The sequence below is a fragment of the Salvelinus namaycush genome, chromosome 32 (assembly GCF_016432855.1).
Source record: "Salvelinus namaycush isolate Seneca chromosome 32, SaNama_1.0, whole genome shotgun sequence".
In the NCBI taxonomy this organism is placed as follows: domain Eukaryota; kingdom Metazoa; phylum Chordata; class Actinopteri; order Salmoniformes; family Salmonidae; genus Salvelinus; species Salvelinus namaycush.
In genome coordinates this window covers 34,887,956-34,909,246 of record NC_052338.1, presented here as the reverse complement: position 1 = coordinate 34,909,246, position 21,291 = coordinate 34,887,956, and the positions used below count along the sequence as shown (strand labels likewise).

General features: G+C 46.5%; 1 protein-coding gene across 1 annotated transcript in view; it reads left to right on the top strand.

Annotated features, from left to right (window-relative positions):
• Window positions 1–20,113, top strand: part of LOC120027473 (CYFIP-related Rac1 interactor A-like) — a 41,776-nt gene extending 21,663 nt beyond the window's left edge. Inside the window, exons 4-10 of the mRNA XM_038972419.1 lie at window positions 4,395–4,531; window positions 6,085–6,162; window positions 6,916–7,032; window positions 12,565–12,644; window positions 15,686–15,812; window positions 16,226–16,296; window positions 17,170–20,113. Coding sequence (XP_038828347.1) covers window positions 4,395–4,531; window positions 6,085–6,162; window positions 6,916–7,032; window positions 12,565–12,644; window positions 15,686–15,812; window positions 16,226–16,296; window positions 17,170–17,233 — 674 coding nt within the window. The 3' untranslated portion in view covers window positions 17,234–20,113. The remainder of the gene's footprint in view (window positions 1–4,394; window positions 4,532–6,084; window positions 6,163–6,915; window positions 7,033–12,564; window positions 12,645–15,685; window positions 15,813–16,225; window positions 16,297–17,169) is intronic.
• Window positions 20,114–21,291: the final 1,178 nt, after the last annotated feature.

Sequence of the window (21,291 nt, the reverse complement as noted above, 5' to 3'; positions counted from 1 at the left end):
CACAAGGAGAGAGTTATCTCAGATTATTTATAACACAAGGAGAGAGTTATCTCAGATTATTTATAACACAAGGAGAGTTATCTCAGATTATTTATAACACAAGAAGAGAGTTATCTCAGATTATTTATAACACAAGGAGAGAGTTATCTCAAATTATTTATGTATGGAGAGTCATGATTATATTAGATATTAGCAGCTTTAATGGCTTCCCTTGCAGACTTTATTTCACACATAAACACACAGCTCTCTCCTCCTCTCAGCCACCTCTGCAGTAGCCTGACCTAGCAGGCAGCAGTTGCTACGGCAACAGCGGAACACGGTCATCGAGAGAGCAATAGATAGATAGAGTGAGAGAGTGAGAGAGTGAGAGAGAGAGAGAGACAGAGAGAGAGAGAGAGAGAGAGAGAGAGAGAGAGAGAGAGAGGGGGGGGGGGGGGAGGGAGGGAGGGGGGGGGGAGGGAGGGAGGGAGGGAGGGAGAGAGAGAGAGAGAGAGAGAGAGAGAGAGAGAGGGGGAGGGAGGGAGGGAGGGAGAGAGAGAGAGAGAGAGAGAGAGAGAGAGAGAGAGAGAGAGGGAGGGAGGGAGGGAGGGAGGGAGGGAGGGAGGGAGGGAGGGAGGGAGGGAGGGAGGGAGGGAGAGAGGGAGAGAGAGTCACAAAGAATCAGTGCTGTAGTCAACGCCTATGGACAGAGCTCAAATTACACCCTATTCCCCGTAGCGAGAAAGGGCTCTGCTCAAAAGAAGTGCACCACGTGGGGACTTGGGTGTCATTTGAGACGCAGGATCAAAAGTGAAGTGTCCAGATCGATGTTTTGCTACGTGACAATATGGACGGCACCTTTCACACTGTACACAGACCCTACGCACACTTCTTGAAATACACCCTAAACACAGTGTCTGAAACACTTCCTGGTCCAGAGCGCTGAATCAGAAAAGAGAGCAATACACCCTTTACAGTGATGATGACAGAATATCCCCAACCCTCCTCAGTCCCCTCAACATACTCCATTCCTCTCCTTCATTTACTGCAAACCCAGTACTCTACTAATTATAGAACACCTAGAACTGACATCCAGTGGCTCTGTGACAAGGGAGGAAGAAAATGCCATTGCTACCTGTTTAGATCACTGAGAAAAGTCACCCAAATCTGAGAGGTGACACAATGTCCATCAATCAATTGATGGTTCTGAATAGTAGATCCTTAACCCACAGAACATTACCTTGAACATGCTCTCTACTCACTCTATATCCATCCTACAGCTCTGGGCTAGCAGCAGCTGGAGGAGGGAGAGTGGAGTTTCTAGCTATGCTATATCTATGCTTCAGTAGCGCAAGAGCTAGTAGCAGCAGGAGGGGAAGTGGAGTGTCTACCTATTCTATATCTTTGCTCCAGTAGTTATGGGCCAGCAGCAGCATGAGGGAGAGTGGCGTGTCTACCTATTCTATATCTATGCTCCAGTAGCTATGGGCCAGCAGCAGCAGGAGGAAGAGTGGTGTTTCTACCTATCCTATATCTATGCTCCAGTAGTTATGGGCCAGCAGCAGCAGGAGGGAGAGTGTAGTTTCTACCTATTCTATATCTATGCTCCAGTAGTTATCGGCCAGCAGCAGCAGGAGGGAGAGTGTAGTTTCTACCTATTCTATATCTATGCTCCAGTAGCTATGGGCCAGCAGCAGCAGGAGGGAGAGTGGAGTTTCTACCTATTCTATATCTATGCTCCAGTAGCTATGGGCCAGCAGCAGCAGGAGGGAGAGTGGAGTTTCTACCCAGGCCGTCTCAGATTAAACACATCCTACTGTATTTATAGAAGAGCTGTTGAATAGTTAATGATTCAGAGGGAAGGGATTGGTCCCCACGGGATAGGCTGAGCCATTACCCTGACGGAGCTACATGCATCTATACTGTGGTCTGGGTTCAAAAGCATGTGAATGGACACCATAGTAAGCGATATGATAAGGGCAGGGACACAGGAATGCAGACAATACGATCTACGAATCAGACACGGGGACTGCATTGTGACTGCATTTAGATATAGCCGTTATGCATTATAAGGTTATAAGGCAGTTATAAGGAGCCACAAGCGCTTATTAATAACGTGTAGCGTGGAGCGTTTAAAAACCCAGATTTGATGGCGGTTGGTAACGTTGTAAACGCATAACGCATGAGAAAGCTGACCGAATACTGATGTTAATGGGCACGCCTCGGCAAATGTGTGTTATTTCTGTCCTTGAGCTGTTCTTGTCCATTGATGTTCTGTGTTATGACATTCTGTACTATGCTTCATGTGTTTTGTGAAGACTCCAGGAAGAGTAGCTGCTGCTTTTGCAACAGTTAAAGGAGATCCTAATAAAATACCCCCAAGAAGTAGAGCTCTTTGGGGAGTTAAAGGTAAAACAAAAAACCACTCCAAGATATTGGTTATGCCACGTATTCCTAACTGTATCAGATATGTACGTGTCCTGTGGTATTCAGCGGGAGTGTGGGGTGCATAGAGGTACAGTTGAAGTCGGACGGTTACATACAATTAGGTTGGAGTGATTAAAACTTGTTTTTCAACAACTCCACAAATTTATTGTTAACAAAATATAGTTTTGGCAAGTCGGTTAGGACATCTACTTCGTGCATGACACAAGTAATTTTTCCAACAATAGTTTAAAGACAGATTATTTCACTTATAATTCACTGTATCACATTTCCAGTGGGTCAGAAGTTTACATACAGTAAGTTGACTGCCATTAAAAGGCTTGGAAAATTCCAGAAAATGATGTCATGGCTTTAGAAGCTTCTGATAGGCTAATTGATATCCTTTGAGTCAATAGGAGGTGTACCTGTGGATGTATTTCAAGGCCTACCTTCAAACTCAGTGCCTCTTTGCTTGATCATGGGAAAATCAAAAGAAATCAGCCAAGACATCAGAAAAAAAATTGTAGACCTCCACAAGTCTGCTTCATCCTTGGGAGCAATTTCCAAACGCCTGAAGGTACCACGTTCATCTGTACAAACAATAGTACACAAGTATTAACACCATGGGACCACACAGCCGTCATACCGCTCAGGAAGGAGAAGCGTTCTGTCTCCTAGAGATGAACGTACCTTGGTGCGAAAAGTGCAAATCAATCCCAGAACAACAGCAAAGGACCTTGTGAAGATGCTGGAGGAAACAGGTACAAAAGTATCTATATCCACAGTAAAACGAGTCCTAAATCGACATAACCTGAAAGGCCGCTCAGCAAGGAAGAAGCCCCTGCTCCAACACCGCCATAAAAAAGCCAGACTACGGTTTGCAACTGCACATGGGGACAAAGATCATACTTTTGGGGGGAATGTTCTCTGGTCTGATGATTTTTTTTTACTGTTTGGCCATAATGACCATTGTTATGTTTGGAGGAAAAAAGGGGAGGCTTGCAAGCCGAAGGACACCAGTGGTGCACTTCACAAAATAGATGTCATCATGTCTGAGGAAAATTATGTGGATATTTTGAAGCAACCTCTCAAGATATCAGTCAGGAAGTTAAAGCTTGGTCGCAAATGGGTCTTCCAAATGTACAATGACCCCAAGCATACTTTTTAAAATGTGGCAAAATGGCCAATGGACAACAAAGTCAAGGTATTGGAGTGGCCATCACAAAGCCCTGACCTCAATCCTATAGAATCTGCGGGCAGACCTGAAAAAGTGTTTGTGAACAAATCTGACTCAGTTACACCAGCTCTGTCAGGAGGAATGGGCCAAAATTCACCCAACTTACTGTGGGAAGATTGTGGAAGGCTACCCAAAACGTTTGACACAAGTTAAACAATTTAAAGGCAATGCTACCAAATAATAATTGAGTGTATGTAATCTTCTGACCCACTGGGAATGTGATGAAAGAAATAAAAGCTGAACTAAATCATTCTCTCTACTATTATTCTGACATTTCACATTCTTAAAAAAAAGATAAAATAAAAAGAGTAATAAAAATAAAGATAATAAATGCAAATTAATTACTTAAAAATCATACAATGTGATTTTCTGGATTTTTGTTTTAGATTCCGTCTCTCACAGTTGAGTGTACCTATGATAAAAATTACAGACCTCTACATGCTTTGTAAGTAGGAAACCTGCAAAATCGGCAGTGTATCAAATACTTGATCTCCCCACTGTATATATATATATATATATATACACATATATATATATTTAAATATTATGTTTTGATTTTTTGTCACTCTCTATGCGATGCACACTGCACAGATCACCAGAAGAACTACCACAGTGAATTATTGTAATGTTTGTTTATGTGTCAATTAATCCCATAAGGTTACCAAGTGGCGATTTGTCCCAAAAATTAAATGTAATTAATTAATTTGTTCGGTACTAATGTTATGTACATTATTATGTGTCTATGTATTTGTAGAGAACGCCCTGCGTAGCCTGTTGGAGGCGCTGACGAGCCCTCCCTACGCTCCCATGCAGCACCTGGAGAGAGAGCAGGCCCTGGCCAAACAGTTTGCAGAGATACTCCACTTTACACTCAGCTTCGACGAACTAAAGGTGAGGAGGAGGAGAAAGGGAATGAGGAAGTCATCTGGGTTAGCTAAACTCTTGAGTAATTTGGTCCGGTACCATTTATGTATCCGTAGTCTGTCCAGGAGAGATGGGGGTGCTTTCCTTTATTTCTTTACATACTAGGGTTGGGTGGTATCCAGAACATACCGTCATACCGTTTCTGTACCATACCAGAGTACATGGAATTACCCAATGTGCATACAAGGGGTGCTATTTACATTTTTTGTGATTTTTTTGGGGCAACAGGGATCTTGATCCAATAAGGGACTGAATGTCTCTGCTGTAACCATGACGCTTGATCTTGACATCTAGCCACTGAGCTAGCAAGTTAGCAAACCAAATGCGTAGCTGGAGCCTTGAGCTGGATATCATTTAATTGATACAGTGCCTTTGGAAAGTATTCAGACCCCTTGACTTTTTCCACATTTTGTTACATTACAGCCTTATTCTAAAATTGATTAAACAGTTTTTTTCCCTCATCAATCTACACATGATACCCCATAATGACAAAGCAAAAACCGATTTTTTTGTGTTAATAACAAAAATAAAAATACACTGATTTACATAAGTATTCAGACCCTTTACTTAGTACTTTGTTGAAGCACCTTTGGCAGCGATTACAGCCTTGAGTCTTCTTGGGTATGACACTACAAGCTTGATACACCTGTATTTGGGGAGTTTCTCCCATTCTTCTCTGCAGATCCTCTCAAGCTCTGTCAGGTTGGATGGGGAGCGTCGCGGCACAGAAATGTTCAGGTTTCTACAGAGTTGTTCGATCGGGTTCAAGTCCAGACTCTGGCTGGGTTACACAAGGAGACATGTCCCGAAGCCACTCCTGCATTGTCTTGGCTGTGTGCTTAGGGTCATTGTCCTGTTGGAAGGTGAACCTTCGCCCCAGTCTGAGGTCCTGAGCGCTCTGGAGTAGGTTCTCATCAAAGATCTCTCTATACTTTGTTCCTTTGTACTTTGTACTTTGTTCTGATTGTCTCCCAGTGCTGCAGAGATGGTTGTCCTTCTGAAAGGGTCTCCCATCTCCACAGAGGAACTCTAGAGCTCTGTCAGAGTGACCATCGGGTTCTTGGTCACCTCCCTGACCAAGGCCCTTCCCCCCTGTTTGCTCAGTTTGGCCGGGCGGCCAGCTCTAGGAAGAATCTTGGTGGTTCCAAACTTCTTCCATTCAAGAATGATGGAGGCCACTCTTCTTGGGGACCTTCAATGCTGCAGAAATGTTTTGGTACCCTTCCCCCAGATCTGTGCCTCGACACAATCCTGTCTCTGAGCTCTACAGACAATTCCTTTGACCTCATAGCTTGGTTTCTGCTCTGACATGCACTGTCAACTGTAGGGACCTTATATAGACAGGTGTGTGCCTTTCCAAATCACGTCCAATCAATTGAATTTACCAATTGTAGTTACTGTATAAGCGGTGGAGTAGCGCACACTGATTTACGCACCCCCCCCCCATCAAAGGGTTTTCACTGCACTGATTATAGCTACTGTTTTACTAGCCCCCCCCCCCCCCCCCTCTCTCTCTCTAGATGACAAACCCAGCCATTCAGAATGACTTCAGCTACTACAGGAGGACGATCAGTAGAAACAGGTTGAACAACCAGCAGGTAAGACCATCAGTAGAAACAGGCTGAGCAACCAGCAGGTAAGACCATCAGTAGAAACAGGCTGACCACCAGCAGGTAAGACCGTCAGTAGAAACAGGTTGTACAACCAGCAGGTAAGACCATCAGTAGAAACAGGTTGTACAACCAGCAGGTAAGACCGTCAGTAGAAACAGGTTGTACAACCAGCAGATAAGACCATCAGTAGAAACAGGCTGAGCAACCAGCAGGTAAGACCATCAGTAGAAACAGGCTGAGCAACCAGCAGGTAAGACCATGTCGGCCTGAGCTACGTTGGTTCCGTAACCTGGATCGCTTGGCTAAACTGTCAGACAGTTGCTATGGTAACAGTGTTCACTTCCAACTGTTAACAAAAAAAAGCCACCGGTCAACACATTGTAATGTTTTTTCTCTTTGTGTAGATGTTGAATGAATTGAACTAACACTCACACTTGATTATTTTTTCGCCTTGCTAACCTTGCTGACTTTTCTGATAGCTGCTTTATTGAGAAATGTTTTACTTACTATGACTGTGATACTCGGTTGTCTCACCTAGCTATCTTAAGATGAATGTAAGTAGCTCTGGATAAGAGCGTCTGATAAATGACAAAAATGTAAATGTGGAATGTAATTGCAGGCAGGAAAAGCATCTAACGATGTCATATTAGATTACTTGCAGATACACAACAATTAAAGGGGAATCCTGTGCCAGATATGTAAACGTGGTCGTGTTCCAACCATCTCTCTCTGCTGCAGTTGGAGGCAGAGAACGAGGTGAACAACGAGATGGCCAATCGGATGTCTCTGTTCTACGCCGAGGCCACACCCATGCTGAAGACCCTGAGTAATGCCACCACCAAGTTTGTGTCAGAGGTCAGTCAGAGGTCATGACCCCTGTCCCCTACTTCGAGTCCCTTCCTCCTTCCCTCCCCTCCCTCTAGCTCGTATTGTTACCTAGCGCCAGCTCCTGTCCCCTAAATTAAGAACCTATCTCAAGCCTCTAATAGCTACCACCCCAAGTTACCCTATTCTAACGTCACCACACCCCAAGTTACCCTATTCTAACCTCACCACACCCCAAGTTACCCTATTCTAACCTCACCACACCCCAAGTTACCCTATTCTAACCTCACCACACCCCAAGTTACCCTATTCTAACCTCACCACACCCCAAGTTACCCTATTCTAGCCTTACCACACCCCAAGTTACCCTCTACTAACCTTACCACACCCCAAGTAACCCTATACTAACCTTACCACACCCCAAGTTACCCTATTCTAACCTCACCTCATCACACCCCAAGTTACCCTATTCTAACCTCACCTCACCACACCCCAAGTTACCCTATTCTAGCCTTACCACACCCCAAGTTACCCTCTACTAACCTTACCACACCCCAAGTAACCCTATACTAACCTTACCACACCCCAAGTTACCCTATTCTAACCTCACCTTACCACACCCCAAGTTACCCTATTCTAACCTCACCTTACCACACCCCAAGTTACCCTATTCTAACCTCACCACACCCCAAGTTACCCTTTTCTAACCTTACCACACCCCAAGTTATCCTATTCTAGCCTCACCACACCCCAAGTCAGCAGGGGCAGCAGATAGCCAAGTGGTTTAAGTCACCCTATACTAGCTTTTGTCACACAACACAATGCCACAGATGTCTCAAGTTTTCAGGGAGCGTGCAGTTGGCATGCTGCCTGCAGCAATGTCCACCAGAGCTATTGTCAGAGAATTGAATGTTAAATTCTCTACAATAAGCTGGCTCCAATGTTGTTTTAGAGAATTTAGCAGTACGTCCAACCAGCCTCACAAACCACAGACCACTTGAATGGCGTAGCTTTTCACACTCTTGACGACATCCTGAGGCCCATTGTCGTGCCATTCATCCGCCGCCATCACCTTTCAGCATGATAATGCACGGCCCCATGTCGCAAGGATCTGTACACAATTCCTAGAAGCTGAAAATGTCCCAGTTCTTCCACGGCCTGCATACTCACCAGACATGTCAGCCATTGAGCATGTTTGGGATGCTCTGGATCGATGTGTACTACACCGTATTCCAGTTCCCGCCAATATCCAGCAACTTCGTACAGCCATTGAAGAGGAGTGGCACAACATTCCACGGGCCTCAATCTTCCTGATCAACTATATGCGAAGGAGATGTGTTGCGCTGCATGAGATGAAAGGTGGTCACACCAGATACTGACTGGTTATTTTATCCACGCCCCTACCTTTTTTTAAAAGGTATATGTGACCAAATCAAGTCAAATTAAATGTTATTGTTCACATACACATGGTTAGCAGATGTTATTGCGAGTGTAGTGAAATGCTTGTGCTTCTAGTTCCGACAATGCAGCAGTTGTCACAGTGCCTGGAGTGGTGGGTGTGGAGTCAAACGCAGAGAGCAGAGGATACTGAGGAAACCGGACTTTATTTACGTTTCCAATGCGAACGCCCAAAACAACAGGCGAAAATTATCCAAAAATGTCCAACCCAACACAGGGCACAAACGGACAGGAACACAAACACGCACAACCTTGACTAACAGAAAACAAGCCTGCACAAAGAGAGGCGGCCTAACAGGCTTAAATAGTCCTGAATCAAAAACAAAATAAGAGACAGGTGCAACCAATAAGACAAAACAAACAGAAAAGGAAAAGGGGATCGGTGGCAGCTAGTAGACCGGCGACCACGACCGCCGAGCGCCGCCCGAACAGGCAGGGGAGCCACCTTCGGTGGGAGTCGTGACAGCAGTATCTAACATGTAATCTAACAATTCCACAACAACTACCTAACACACACAAATCTAAGTAAAGGAATGGACTCAGAATATATACATATAAATATATATATGGATGAGCAATGACCGAGCGGCATAGGCAAGATGCAATAGATGGTATAAAATACAGTACAGATGAGATGAGTAATGCAAGATATGTAAACATATTAAAATGGCATTATTAAAGTGACTAGTGTTCCATTTATTAAAGTGGTCAATTATTTCCAGTCTCTATGTAGGCAGCAGCCTCTCTGTGTTAGTGATGGCTGTTTAATAGGGGTGGCCTGTAGCCTAGTGGTTAGAGCATTGGGCCAGTAACTGAACGGTTACTGGATCGAATCCCTGAATTGACAAGGTAAAGATCTGTTGTTCTGCCCCTGAACAAGGCAGTTAACCCTCTCTTCCCCGGTAGGCCATCATTGTAAGTAATAATTTGTTCTTAATTTATTAGGGATAGCTCCCGTTTTTTCAATATTCAACTATAATGCGATTATAAATCAGAATGAAATAACAATGTGATGTTAAATTAGAATTAAATAACAGTTGGACTGATCCTACAGAGTTCTTAGACTCAACAACCCTGAAGCAATTATCAGTAGACAAAAAATAAACACAAAAAAATGTATATTAGACACTGGTAGCTTACAGATTGTACCCGTTTTTTACATTGTCAGGCCTAAAATGGCCCAAATCTAATTGCCTGTAGCTAAGGCCCTGAAGCAAGGATATGCATATTCTTGGTACCATTTGAAAGGAAACACTTTGAAGTTTGTGGAAATGTGAATTGAATTTGGTAGAATATAACACAAATAGATCTGGTGGAAGATAATATATTAATTAAAAGATAATAAAAAAAATTATACCACCATCTTTGAAATGCAACAGAAAGGCCCCAAATCGAGCCATCACTCTGGTTGTAATTCGGATGGTGTCCAGAAGATGGCAGCAGTGTAGGTGCAAAGTTTCAGACGGATAACACGAAGTATGAGCAAACTACATGACTTTTAGTGTGAAGTCACCCATGTAGATTTAGGCAAAACATGAAGACATTCACATTGACATTACATTTTCTTCAAGAATATCGTCAAATCTGTATACTTGGACTATTAGTAGCCATATTATTAGTTCACCATTTGCAAAACACTCAGTTTTCATAACTTCATAACTCTCCATATTCTTATAATTTTTGCCCAAAAGGACAAGGCATGCTGTCGCACAAGGTTAACAGTGACACTTTGCGACAGATACAGTGTTTCCCGATACTGCCGTAAAGCCCAGCTCATTGGCTATCTACCTAGCTTTGTTTGACCCTGATTGGTGCTTATTTGACAAAGTTGCAGTCGATCAAGTGAAGACCGGACGCGTCATCGGGGTGCCATGAAGGCGTCGCTCTCTAACCAAATGTCCTATAGGATATACTACACCCCTAATGATACATTCTAGGATCTCTGAGGAATACATACGAACATGATTTGACTAGTTGAAATAACGTTTAGGGTTAGATTTTCACAGATTCCTTTCTTTGCAAATTGAACGAGTGGAAATACAAAATCGATCGTGCATGTTATATGGACCTTTTTATAGATATGAAAAAGGATTTTATATAACAAAAAGACACTTCATGTTGTCTCTGGGACCCTTTGGATGATAAATCAGAGCAAGATTTCAGAATGTAAGTACACATTTCACCTTCAGAGGTGATTTTATCCAACCTATCGCGGTGAAAAAGTGTTTTGTGGTTAGGAGCTCTCCTCAAACAATAGCATGGATTTTTCCCCGCAGTAGTAGCTACAGTAAATTGGACAGTGCAGTTATATTAACAATAATTTAAGCTTTCAGCCGATAGAAGACACTTATATTTACCGACATTTGGTGTTTCTCTAAAATCTGCGATCGTGACACAAGGCGCTGCATGATTTACAACTGTCCCATGAACGGGACGCCTATCCCTAAGTTAAATAAAAATAAAAAAAACAGTCTGATGTCCTTGAGATAGAAGTTGTTCCTCAGTCTCTCGGTCTCAGCCTTGATGCACCTGTACTGACCTCGCCTTCTGGATGGTGGCTTGGTTGGTTGTTGTCCTTGATGATCTTTTTGGACCTTCCTGTGACATCGGGTGCTGTAGGTGTTCTGTAGTTGCCCCCGGTGATACGTTGTGCAGACCGCACCACCCTCTGGAGATTCACATTTCTATATCCCAGTCATGTGACAGCCAGAGATTAGGGCCTGTCTTCCTCCAGGGGCCAGTGCTGGTATTTACTCTGTCTCAACCCAGGGGCCAGTGCTGGTATTTACTCTATCTCAACCCAGGGGCCAGTGCTGGTATTTACTCTGTCTCCCCCTACTCTCTGTCTCCCCCCAGGGGCCGGTGCTGGTATTTACTCTGTCTCAACCCAGGGGCCAGTGCTGGTATTTACTCTGTCTCAACCCAGGGGCCAGTGCTGGTATTTAGTCTGTCTCCCCCTACTCTCTGTCTCAACCCAGGGGCCAGTGCTGGTATTTACTCTGTCTCCCCCTACTCTCTGTCTCCCCCCAGGGACCAGTTCTGGTATTTACTCTGTCTCCCCCCAGGGGCCAGTGCTGGTATTTACTCTGTCTCAACCCAGGGGCCAGTGCTGGTATTTAGTCTGTCTCCCCCTACTCTCTGTCTCCCCCCAGGGGCCAGTGCTGGTATTTAGTCTGTCTCCCCCTACTCTCTGTCTCCCCCCAGGGGCCAGTGCTGGTATTTACTCTGTCTCAACCCAGGGGCCAGTGCTGGTATTTAGTCTGTCTCCCCCTACTCTCTGTCTCCCCCCAGGGGCCAGTGCTGGTATTTACTCTGTCTCCCCCTACTCTCTGTCTCCCCCCAGGGACCAGTTCTGGTATTTACTCTGTCTCCCCCCAGGGGCCAGTGCTGGTATTTACTCTGTCTCAACCCAGGGGCCAGTGCTGGTATTTACTCTGTCTTCCTCCAGGGGCCAGTGCTGGTATTTAGTCTGTCTCCCCCTACTCTCTGTCTCCCCCCAGGGGCCAGTGCTGGTATTTACTCTGTCTCAACCCAGGGGCCAGTGCTGGTATTTAGTCTGTCTCCCCCTACTCTCTGTCTCCCCCCAGGGGCCAGTGCTGGTATTTACTCTGTCTCAACCCAGGGGCCAGTGCTGGTATTTAGTCTGTCTCCCCCTACTCTCTGTCTCCCCCCAGGGGCCAGTGCTGGTATTTAGTCTGTCTCCCCCTACTCTCTGTCTCCCCCCAGGGACCAGTTCTGGTATTTACTCTGTCTCCCCCCAGGGGCCAGTGCTGGTATTTACTCTGTCTTCCTCCAGGGGCCAGTGCTGGTATTTAGTTTGTCTCCCCCTACTCTCTGTCTCCCCCCAGGGGCCAGTGCTGGTATTTACTCTGTCTCAACCCAGGGGCCAGTGCTGGTATTTAGTCTGTCTCCCCCTACTCTCTGTCTCCCCCCAGGGGCCAGTGCTGGTATTTCCTCTGTCTCCCCCCAGGGGCCAGTGCTGGTATTTACTCTGTCTCAACCCAGGGGCCAGTGCTGGTATTTAGTCTGTCTCCCCCTACTCTCTGTCTCAACCCAGGGACCAGTGCTGGTATTTACTCTGTCTCCCCCTACTCTCTGTTACAGAATAAGACCTTACCCATTGAAGACACCACCGACTGCCTGAGCACCATGGCCTGTGTGTGTCGCGTCATGCTGGAGACACCGTGAGTAGTTCTCTTTCTCTAGTCCTGTCTTTCTCTAGTCCTTTCTTTCTCTAGTCCTGTCTTTCTCTAGTCCTGTCTTTCTCTAGTCCTGTCTTTCTCTAGTCCTTTCTTTCTCTAGTCCTTTCTTTCTCAGTCCTGTCTTTCTCTAGTCCTCTCTTTCTCTAGTCCTGTCTTTCTCTAGTCCTGTCTTTCTCTAGTCCTGTCTTTCTCTAGTCCTTTCTTTCTCTAGTCCTGTCTTTCTCTAGTCCTCTCTTTCTCTAGTCCTTTCTTTCTCTAGTCCTGTCTTTCTCTAGTCCTGTCTTTCTCTAGTCCTCTCTATCTCTAGTCCTGTCTTTCCCTAGTCCTGTCTTTCTCTATTCAGGTCTTTCTCTAGTCCTGTCTTTCTCTAGTCCTCTCTATCTCTAGTCCTGTCTTTCCCTAGTCCCGTCTTTCTCTATTCAGGTCTTTCTCTAGTCCTGTCTTTCTCTAGTCCTGTCTATCTCTAGTCCTGTCTTTCTCTAGTCCTCTCTATCTCTAGTCCTGTCTTTCTCTAGTCCTGTCTTTCTCTAGTCCTGTCTTTCTCTATTCATGTCTTTCTCTAGTCCTGTCTTTCTCTAGTCCTCTCTATCTCTAGTCCTCTCTATCTCTAGTCCTGTCTATCTCTAGTCCTGTCTTTCTCTAGTCCTGTCTTTCTCTAGTCCTGTCTTTCTCTATTCATGTCTTTCTCTAGTCCTCTCTATCTCTAGTCCTGTCTTTTTCAATCCCTCTCCTTCTTTTGCTCCATCTCTCACTTTCTTACTATCTCTCGCTCTCGTTCCATCTCACTACATTTTTCCCTCATCTCTCCATCTTTGTCTCTCTTTCCCTCTAATCCCATAGTCTTCTTCAGAAGGTCACAGACCATAGCCCTGTGTAATGAGTCTTTAGAAAACAGCAGGCTGTTATACTTCAGGGTTTTAAATACACAAATCAGAAGTTATGCTTTGACCTTCAGTCCAAGCCTACGCTGATTGGTTTGTTCCCCACATAGTCTCATTTTCTTTTAGACTCTCTCTCTCTCTCTCTCTCTCTCTCTCTCTCTCTCTCTCTCTCTCTCTCTCTCTCTCTCTCTCTCTCTCTCTCTCTCTCTCTCTCTCTCTCTCTCTCTCTCCCCCTCTCTGTCTCTCTCTCTTTCTCTCTCTCTCCCTCGCTGTCTCGCTGTCTCTCTCTATCTCTCTCCCTCTTTCTCTCTCTCTCTCTCTCTCTCAAATCAATTTAATGAGCACTATTGGCATGATAATCATGATTATCATAAAAGTCATTATCCAAAAAAACACAGTGCCTTCAAGCTGATTGAAGCAATAACAATTCCTGTCTCCTTCACCATCCCTCTTTCTCTCCTCCCTCCCTCCCTCCCTCCCTCCCTCCCTCCCTCCCTCCCTCCCTCCCTCCCTCCCTCCCTCCCTCCCTCCCTCCCACCTCCCTCCCTCCCTACCTCCCTCCCTCCCTCCCTCTCCCACCTCCCTCCCTCTCTCCCTCCCTCCCTCACTCCCTCCCTCCCTCCCTCCCTCCCTCCCTCCCTCCCTCCCTCCCTCCCTCCCTCCCTCCCTCCCTCCCTTCCTCCCTCCCTCCCTCCCTCCCTCCCTCTCCCACCTCCCTCCCTCTCCCACCTCCCTCCCTCCCTCCCTCCCTCCCTCCCTCCCTCCCTCCCTCCCTCTCCCACCTCCCTCCCTCCCTCCCTCCCTCCCTTCCTCCCTCCCTCCCTCCCTCCCTCTCTCCCTCCCTCCCTCCCTCCCTCCCTCCCTCCCTCCCTCCCTCCCTCCCTCCCTCCATCCCTACCTCCCTCTCCCACCTCCCTCCCTCCTCTCTCCCTCCCCTCTCTCTCCTCCCTCCCTCCCTCCCTCCCTCCCTCCTCTCTCCCTCCCTCCCTCCCTCCCTCCCTCCCTCCCTCCCTCCCTCCCTCCCTCCCTCTCCCACCTCCCTCCCTCCCTCCCTCCCTCCCTCCCTCCCTCCCTCCCTCCCTCCCTCCCTCCCTTCCTCCCTCCCTCCCTCCCTCCCTCTCTCCCTCCCTCCCTCCCTCCCTCCCTCCCTCTCCCACCTCCCTCCCTCCCTCCCTCCCTCCCTCCCTCCCTCCCTCCCTCCCTCCCTCCCCCCCTCCCTCCCTCCCTCCCTCCCTCCCTCCCTCCCTCCCTCCCTCCCTCTCCCACCTCCCTCCCTCCCTCCCTCCCTCCCTCCCTCCCTCCCTCCCTCCCTCCCTCTCCCACCTCCCTCCCTCCCTCCCTCCCTCCCTCCCTCTCCCACCTCCCTCCCTCCCTCCCTCCCTCCCTCCCTCCCTCCCTCCCTCCCTCCCTCCCTCCCTCCCTTCCTCCCTCCCTCCCTCCCTCCCTCCTCCCTCCCTCCCTCCCTCCCTCCCTCCCTCCTCCCTCCCTCCCTCCCTCCCTCCCTCCCTCTCCCACCTCCCTCCCTCCTCTCTCCCTCCCTCCCTCCCTCCCTCCCTCCCTCCCTCCTCTCTCCCTCCCTCCCTCCCTCCCTCCCTCCCTCCCTCCCTCTCCCACCTCCCTCCCTCCCTCCCTCCCTCCCTCCCTCCCTCCCTCCCTCCCTCCCTCCCTCCCTCCCTCCCTCCCTCCCTCCCTCTCCCACCTCCCTCCCTCCCTCCCTCCCTCCCTCTCTCCCTCCCTCCCTCCCTCCCTCCCTCCCTCCCTCCCTCCCTCTCCCACCTCCCTCCCTCCCTCCCTCCCTCCCTCCCTCCCCCCCTCCCTCCCTCCCTCCCCCCTCCCTCCCTCCCCCCCTCCCTCCCTCCCCCCCTCCCTCCCTCCCTCCCTACCTTCCTCCCTCCCTCTCCCACCTCCCTCCCTCCCTCCCTCCCTCCCTCTCCCACCTCCCTCCCTCCCTCCCTCCCTCCCTCCCTCCCTCCCTCCCTCCCTCCCTCCCTCCCTCCCTCCCTCCCTCCCTCCCTCCTCTCCCTCCCTCCCTCCCTCCCTCCCTCCCTCCCTCCCTCCCTCCCTCCCTCCCTCCCTCTCCCACCTCCCTCCCTCCCTCCCTCCCTCCCTCCCTCCCTCCCTCCCTCCCTCCTCTCTCCATAGTGAGTACCGTTGTAGGTTCACCAACACAGACACTGTGTTGTTCTGTATGAGGGTGATGGTGGGAGTGATCATCCTGTACGACCATGTCCACCCTGTAGGAGCCTTCGCCAAGACATCCAAAATAGACGTAAGACACACACACACACACACACACACACACACACACACACACACACACACACACAATCACTACACACACAAACACCACACATACACACACACACATAACTACACCACACAAACAAAACAAATGCACAAACATCACACACAAACACTACAAACACACAACTGTTTTTACACTTATACCGCTGGCCTTATCTGACCACACTTGACTTGATGTCCTCCTGTAGGGGACAGAGAATGATGACCTTTCTCTAAAACTATCTCTGTCTGTCTGTCTGTCTGTCTGTCTGTCTGTCTGTCTGTCTGTCTGTCTGTCTGTCTGTCTGTCTGTCTGTCTGTCTGTCTGTCTGTCTGTCTGTCTGTCTGTCTGTCTGTCTGTCTGTCTGTCTGTCTGTCTGTCTGTCTGTCTGTCTACAGATGAAGGGTTGCATCAAGGTGCTGAAAGAGCAGCCTTCCAACAGCGTGGAGGGACTACTGAACGCACTGAGGTGAGGAGACATCGAGAGAGATAAAACAAATGATAATTACTTGACACATCGGAAAGAATTCACAAAAGAACTGAGCAAACTAGAATGCCATTTGGCCCTAAACAGAGAGTACACAGTGGCAGAATACCTGACCATTGTGACTGACCCAATAATAAGGAAAGCTTTGACTATGTACAGACTCAGTGAGCATAGCCTTGCTATTGAGAAAGGCCGCCGTAGGCAGACCTGGCTCTCAAGAGAAGACAGGCTATGTGCACACTCCACAAAATGAGGTGGAAACTGAGCTGCACTTTCTAACCTCTTGCCAAATGTATGACCATATTAGAGAAACATATTTCCCTCAGATTAGACAGATCCACAAAGAAATTGAAAACAAACCAATTGGGTGAAATACCACAGTGTTCCATCACAGCAGCAAGATTTGTAACCTGTTGCCACAAGAAAAGGTCAACCAGTGAAGAACAAACACCATTGTAAATACAACCCATATTCATGTTTTTTTATTTAACTTTTTTGTACTTTAACTATTTGTACATAATAAGACATTTGAAATGTCTTTATTATTGTGGAACTTCTGTGAGTGTAATGTTCACTGTTAATTTTTATTGTTTATTTCACTTGTGTTTTTTATCTACTTCACTTGCTTTGGCAACGTTAACATATGTTTCCCATGCCAATAAAGCCCCTTAAAATGAAATATAATTGAATTGAGAGAGATGGAGAGTTAGAGAGAGCGAGAGAAAGAGAGAGAGGGGAGACATCAACAGAGATAGTGTGTGTACAGATACTCATCTCATGTCCTCTTATCCTTCTCACCATAATTTCCTCTCCTCTCTGCTTCTCTCCCCTCCTCCTCATCTCCTCCCTCTCCAGGTATACGACCCGACATCTAAACGACGACAGCACCTCCAAACAAATCAGGGCTCTTCTTCAATGAGAGATGGAAGAGAGGCGAGAGTGAAGGAGAGAGCGAGAGAGAGAGAGAGAGAGAAGCAGAGCGAGAGAGAGAGAGAGAGAGAGGGAGAGAGAGAGAGAGAGAGTACACACGGAGGGAGGAGAAGAAACAACGAGGGAGAACAAACTGTGGTGGCTGAATCCTGTTTGTTTATGAAAAGCGAAATGATCAGGTCTGATAAAAAAATGAACTGATGAAAAGAAGAAGTTTATGTATTGTTCATCATTCTGTCTCTCATTTTGTAAAAAAAGAAAATGAAGGAAAATAATCTATAGAGATATATATTAAAGAGAAAAAAAACTCAACAAGTGTTACCAGATTTCTAATAAGTAAGACTAAAGACGAAGAACAACAAGGGAAGAGCTATATTAGAAAAATATACGGTCAGGAAATAAAACTGAAGCAAAAAAATGAAAATAAACAAAAAGGTTCATATTCCGTACAACAACGTTAGTCTGAAGAATATTTTTTGCATTCACGTAGAATAATAACAGCGCTGTCTGTCAGTCTCCACCTAGTCGCTGGAAAGGTTTAAACCGGGCTCCATTACAAACTGTAAAGAATAGACTGGGATTAACAAAACGGCCTGATTCCAAACCAATGGCTTCTTCTTTTCCAAAAGTCCTTGTTGACTCCCCTTGATCTAAAATGACTTGGCATTGGAAGCATTATGGTGGAAACCCTTCATAACATACCAGAAGGCTAATGGGAGCTTTAACTGTATTGCTGATACCAATCCAAACAATTTGTCAGATTGTCAACAAGGTCCTAAGGTTCGGGGAGAGGTATTGGTTTGGGACCGGGCCCCTGAGTACATTATGCTCAGTCACTGCATTGAAGGTCCATCCCAATAGTTTGAAGGGGCTTCCTATTCTCCTCGTCTCCTCTGCTTGTCTCCTCTCCTCCATTTACACTGAACTGAAAACACAGGCGTTAAGTAAGTATTGCAGATCAAGAAAAGGGGACGAGGAGACAAGGAGGGGAAGCTATTTTACTGTATTCACATGCACCCAGACACTGCTCATCACACACCCACTCCGACCCCAACCCCCCACCCTCACCCCACCTACTTGAATCGTAACCACAGGAACTGTGGGAGATTTTGGCACTAGTACGTGATGTTATGCCGTAAATGGAGTATGTGAAGAATTTTGGTGATTCAGCCCTCTCTTTATGGTGCTAAAACCTTTAACTATCTACATAAAACCTCACACAACGTTTCATACACCTAGTGCCAAAGCTACCGCATCATCAGCAGGTGAGGATTGGGTTAAAGGAGATACCGACGGCTAGCCTTGTAACACCGCTTGGTATCTATCTTTAGGGGGTTAAAGGAGATACAGACGGCTAGCCTTGTAACACCGCTTGGTATCTATCTTTAGGGGGTTAAAGGAGATACAGACGGCTAGCCTTGTAACACCGCTTGGTATCTATCTTTAGGGGGTTAAAGGAGATACCGACAGCTAGCCTTGTAACACCGCTTGGTATCTATCTTTAGGGGGTTAAAGGAGATACAGACGGCTAGCCTTGTAACACCGCTTGGTATCTATCTTTAGGTGGTTAAAGGAGATACAGACGGCTAGCCTTGTAACACCGCTTGGTATCTATCTTTAGGGGGTTAAGGAGATACCGACAGCTAGCCTTGTAACACCGCTTGGTATCTATCTTTAGGGGGTTAAGGAGATACCGACGGCTAGCCTTGTAACACCGCTTGGTATCTATCTTTAGGGGGTTAAAGGAGATACCGACGGCTAGCCTTGTAACACCGCTTGATGTCTATCTTTAGGGGGTTAAGGAGATACTGACTGACTGCTAGCCTTGTAACACCGCTTGGTATCTATCTTTAGGGGGTTAAGGAGATACCGACGGCTAGCCTTGTAATACTGCTTGATGTCTATCTTTAGGGGGTTAAGGAGATACTGACTGAATGCTAGCCTTGTAACACTGCTTGATGTCTATCTTTAGGGGGTTAAGGAGATACCGACGGCTAGCCTTGTAACACTGCTTGTTGTCTATCTTTAGGGGGTTAAGGAGATACTGACTGAATGCTAGCCTTATAACACCGCTTGGTGTTTATCTTTAGTGGGTCCAAAAGGCTCCAGGACATCACAGTCTACTGCTCCAGTCCCTACATAGCCAACCAGCCATCAGTAAACCATATTCTGTACATTGTGAAATCTTGGATGTGCCACCTTGGATGTTTTTGGGGAATACTCTATTGAAACATAAAGAGAAGAGCAGAGACTTTCAGGGAGGGACAAAGACCTTATCATAACAAGAGGATATGTAAACACACATATATGCACACAGGCACAGTCATTAGATTTCTCATAGAGTCGCAGTGTAAATAAGCGAGCGAGCTGAGTATTTTCTCATCAGGCACCTACAAGGCCAGCTCTGGTCCTCCAGGATAGAATACACAACAACAATAACAAATGTGCTTATGTTCCACCAGACATTTCTTCTTTTAGTATGAGGAAAAAAAAAAAAATGTTGTTGATAAAGTGGGAATTGAAAATAAAGAAGTTGAAAAAAGGAGATTTTTAAAAAGGCAGAGTTGTACTTTCCATGTCTATAGACCTCAGTCTAACTTCAGTTGATCTTATAATATATATTTTCTATACAGGGGTATGTGGTAACAAGCATATTCTGTATAAATATATAGATGGCATGTTGTAAAAGTTCTAACATAAAATGTGTACATAAAAGGTGTTTTTATTCATTTTTAATTGTTCAGTGAAGCTGAAATTGGGTATGTGTTATCTCTCTCAGAAATACCATGGCTTGGCTTGGACCATTGGACTTGCTGTAGTGAGTCATAGGTTTAAAAAAAAAAATCCCAACCTCATCTTGGCGAATGAAACGGCGGGGAGGGGTGGGACTAGGGGTGAGCTGTCCATTTGCTTGTTATTTTGTACATTTTGTGCAACAATAAAACTTGTCATTTATTACATTCAACCAATGAGGTGTGGTGTCTGTGTTTGACTCTGTGCTAGGTTTCAGGACCAAAGAGTACAATAATTGGTTGCATCAAACCTAGAGAATCTTGTTTCTCGTGGTCTGAGAGTCCTTCAGGTGCCTTTTGACAAACTCCAAGCGGGCTGTCATGTGCATTTTACTGAGGAGTGGCTTCCATCTGGCAACTCTACCACAAATGCCTGATTGGTGGAGTGCTGCAGGGACGGTTGTCCTTCTGGAAGGTTCTCCCATCTCCACAGAGGAACTCTGGAGCTCTGTCAGAGTGACCATCGGGTTCTTGGTCACCTCCCTGACCAAGGCCCTTCTCCCCAGATTGTTCAGTTTGTCCGGGCGGCAAGCTCTAAGAAGTGTCTTGTTTTCGCTTTATCAATATGGGGTATTGTGTGTAGATTGATGAATTTTTAGAATAAGCCTGTAACGTAACAAAATGTGGAAAAAGTCAAGGGGTCTGAATAATTTCAGAATGCTCTGTACATCTACCTCAATTACCTTGTTTCCTTACTGGTACCCTGTGTATATAGCCAAGTTATTACCTCGTACCCCTGCACGTTGACTCAGTACTGGTACCCTGTGTATATAGCCGTGTTATTACCTCGTACCCCTGCAAGTGAACTCAGTACTGGTACCCTGTGTATATAGCCAAGTTATTACCTCGTACCCCTGCACGTTGACTCAGTACTGGTACCCTGTGTATATAGCCGTGTTATTACCTTGTACCCCTGTAAGTGAACTCAGTACTGGTACCCTGTGTATATAGCCAAGTTATGACCTCGTACCCCTGCACGTTGACTCATTACTGGTACCCTGTGTATATAGCCAAGGTATTACCTCGTACCCCTGCACATTGACTCAGTACTGGTACCCTGTGTATATAGCCAAGTTATTACCTCGTACCCCTGCAAGTGAACTCAGTACTGGTACCCTGTGTATATAGCCAAGGTATTACCTCGTACCCCTGCACATTGACTCAGTACTGGTACCCTGTGTATATAGCCAAGGTATTACCTCGTACCCCTGCAAGTGAACTCAGTACTGGTACCCTGTGTATATAGCCAAGTTAT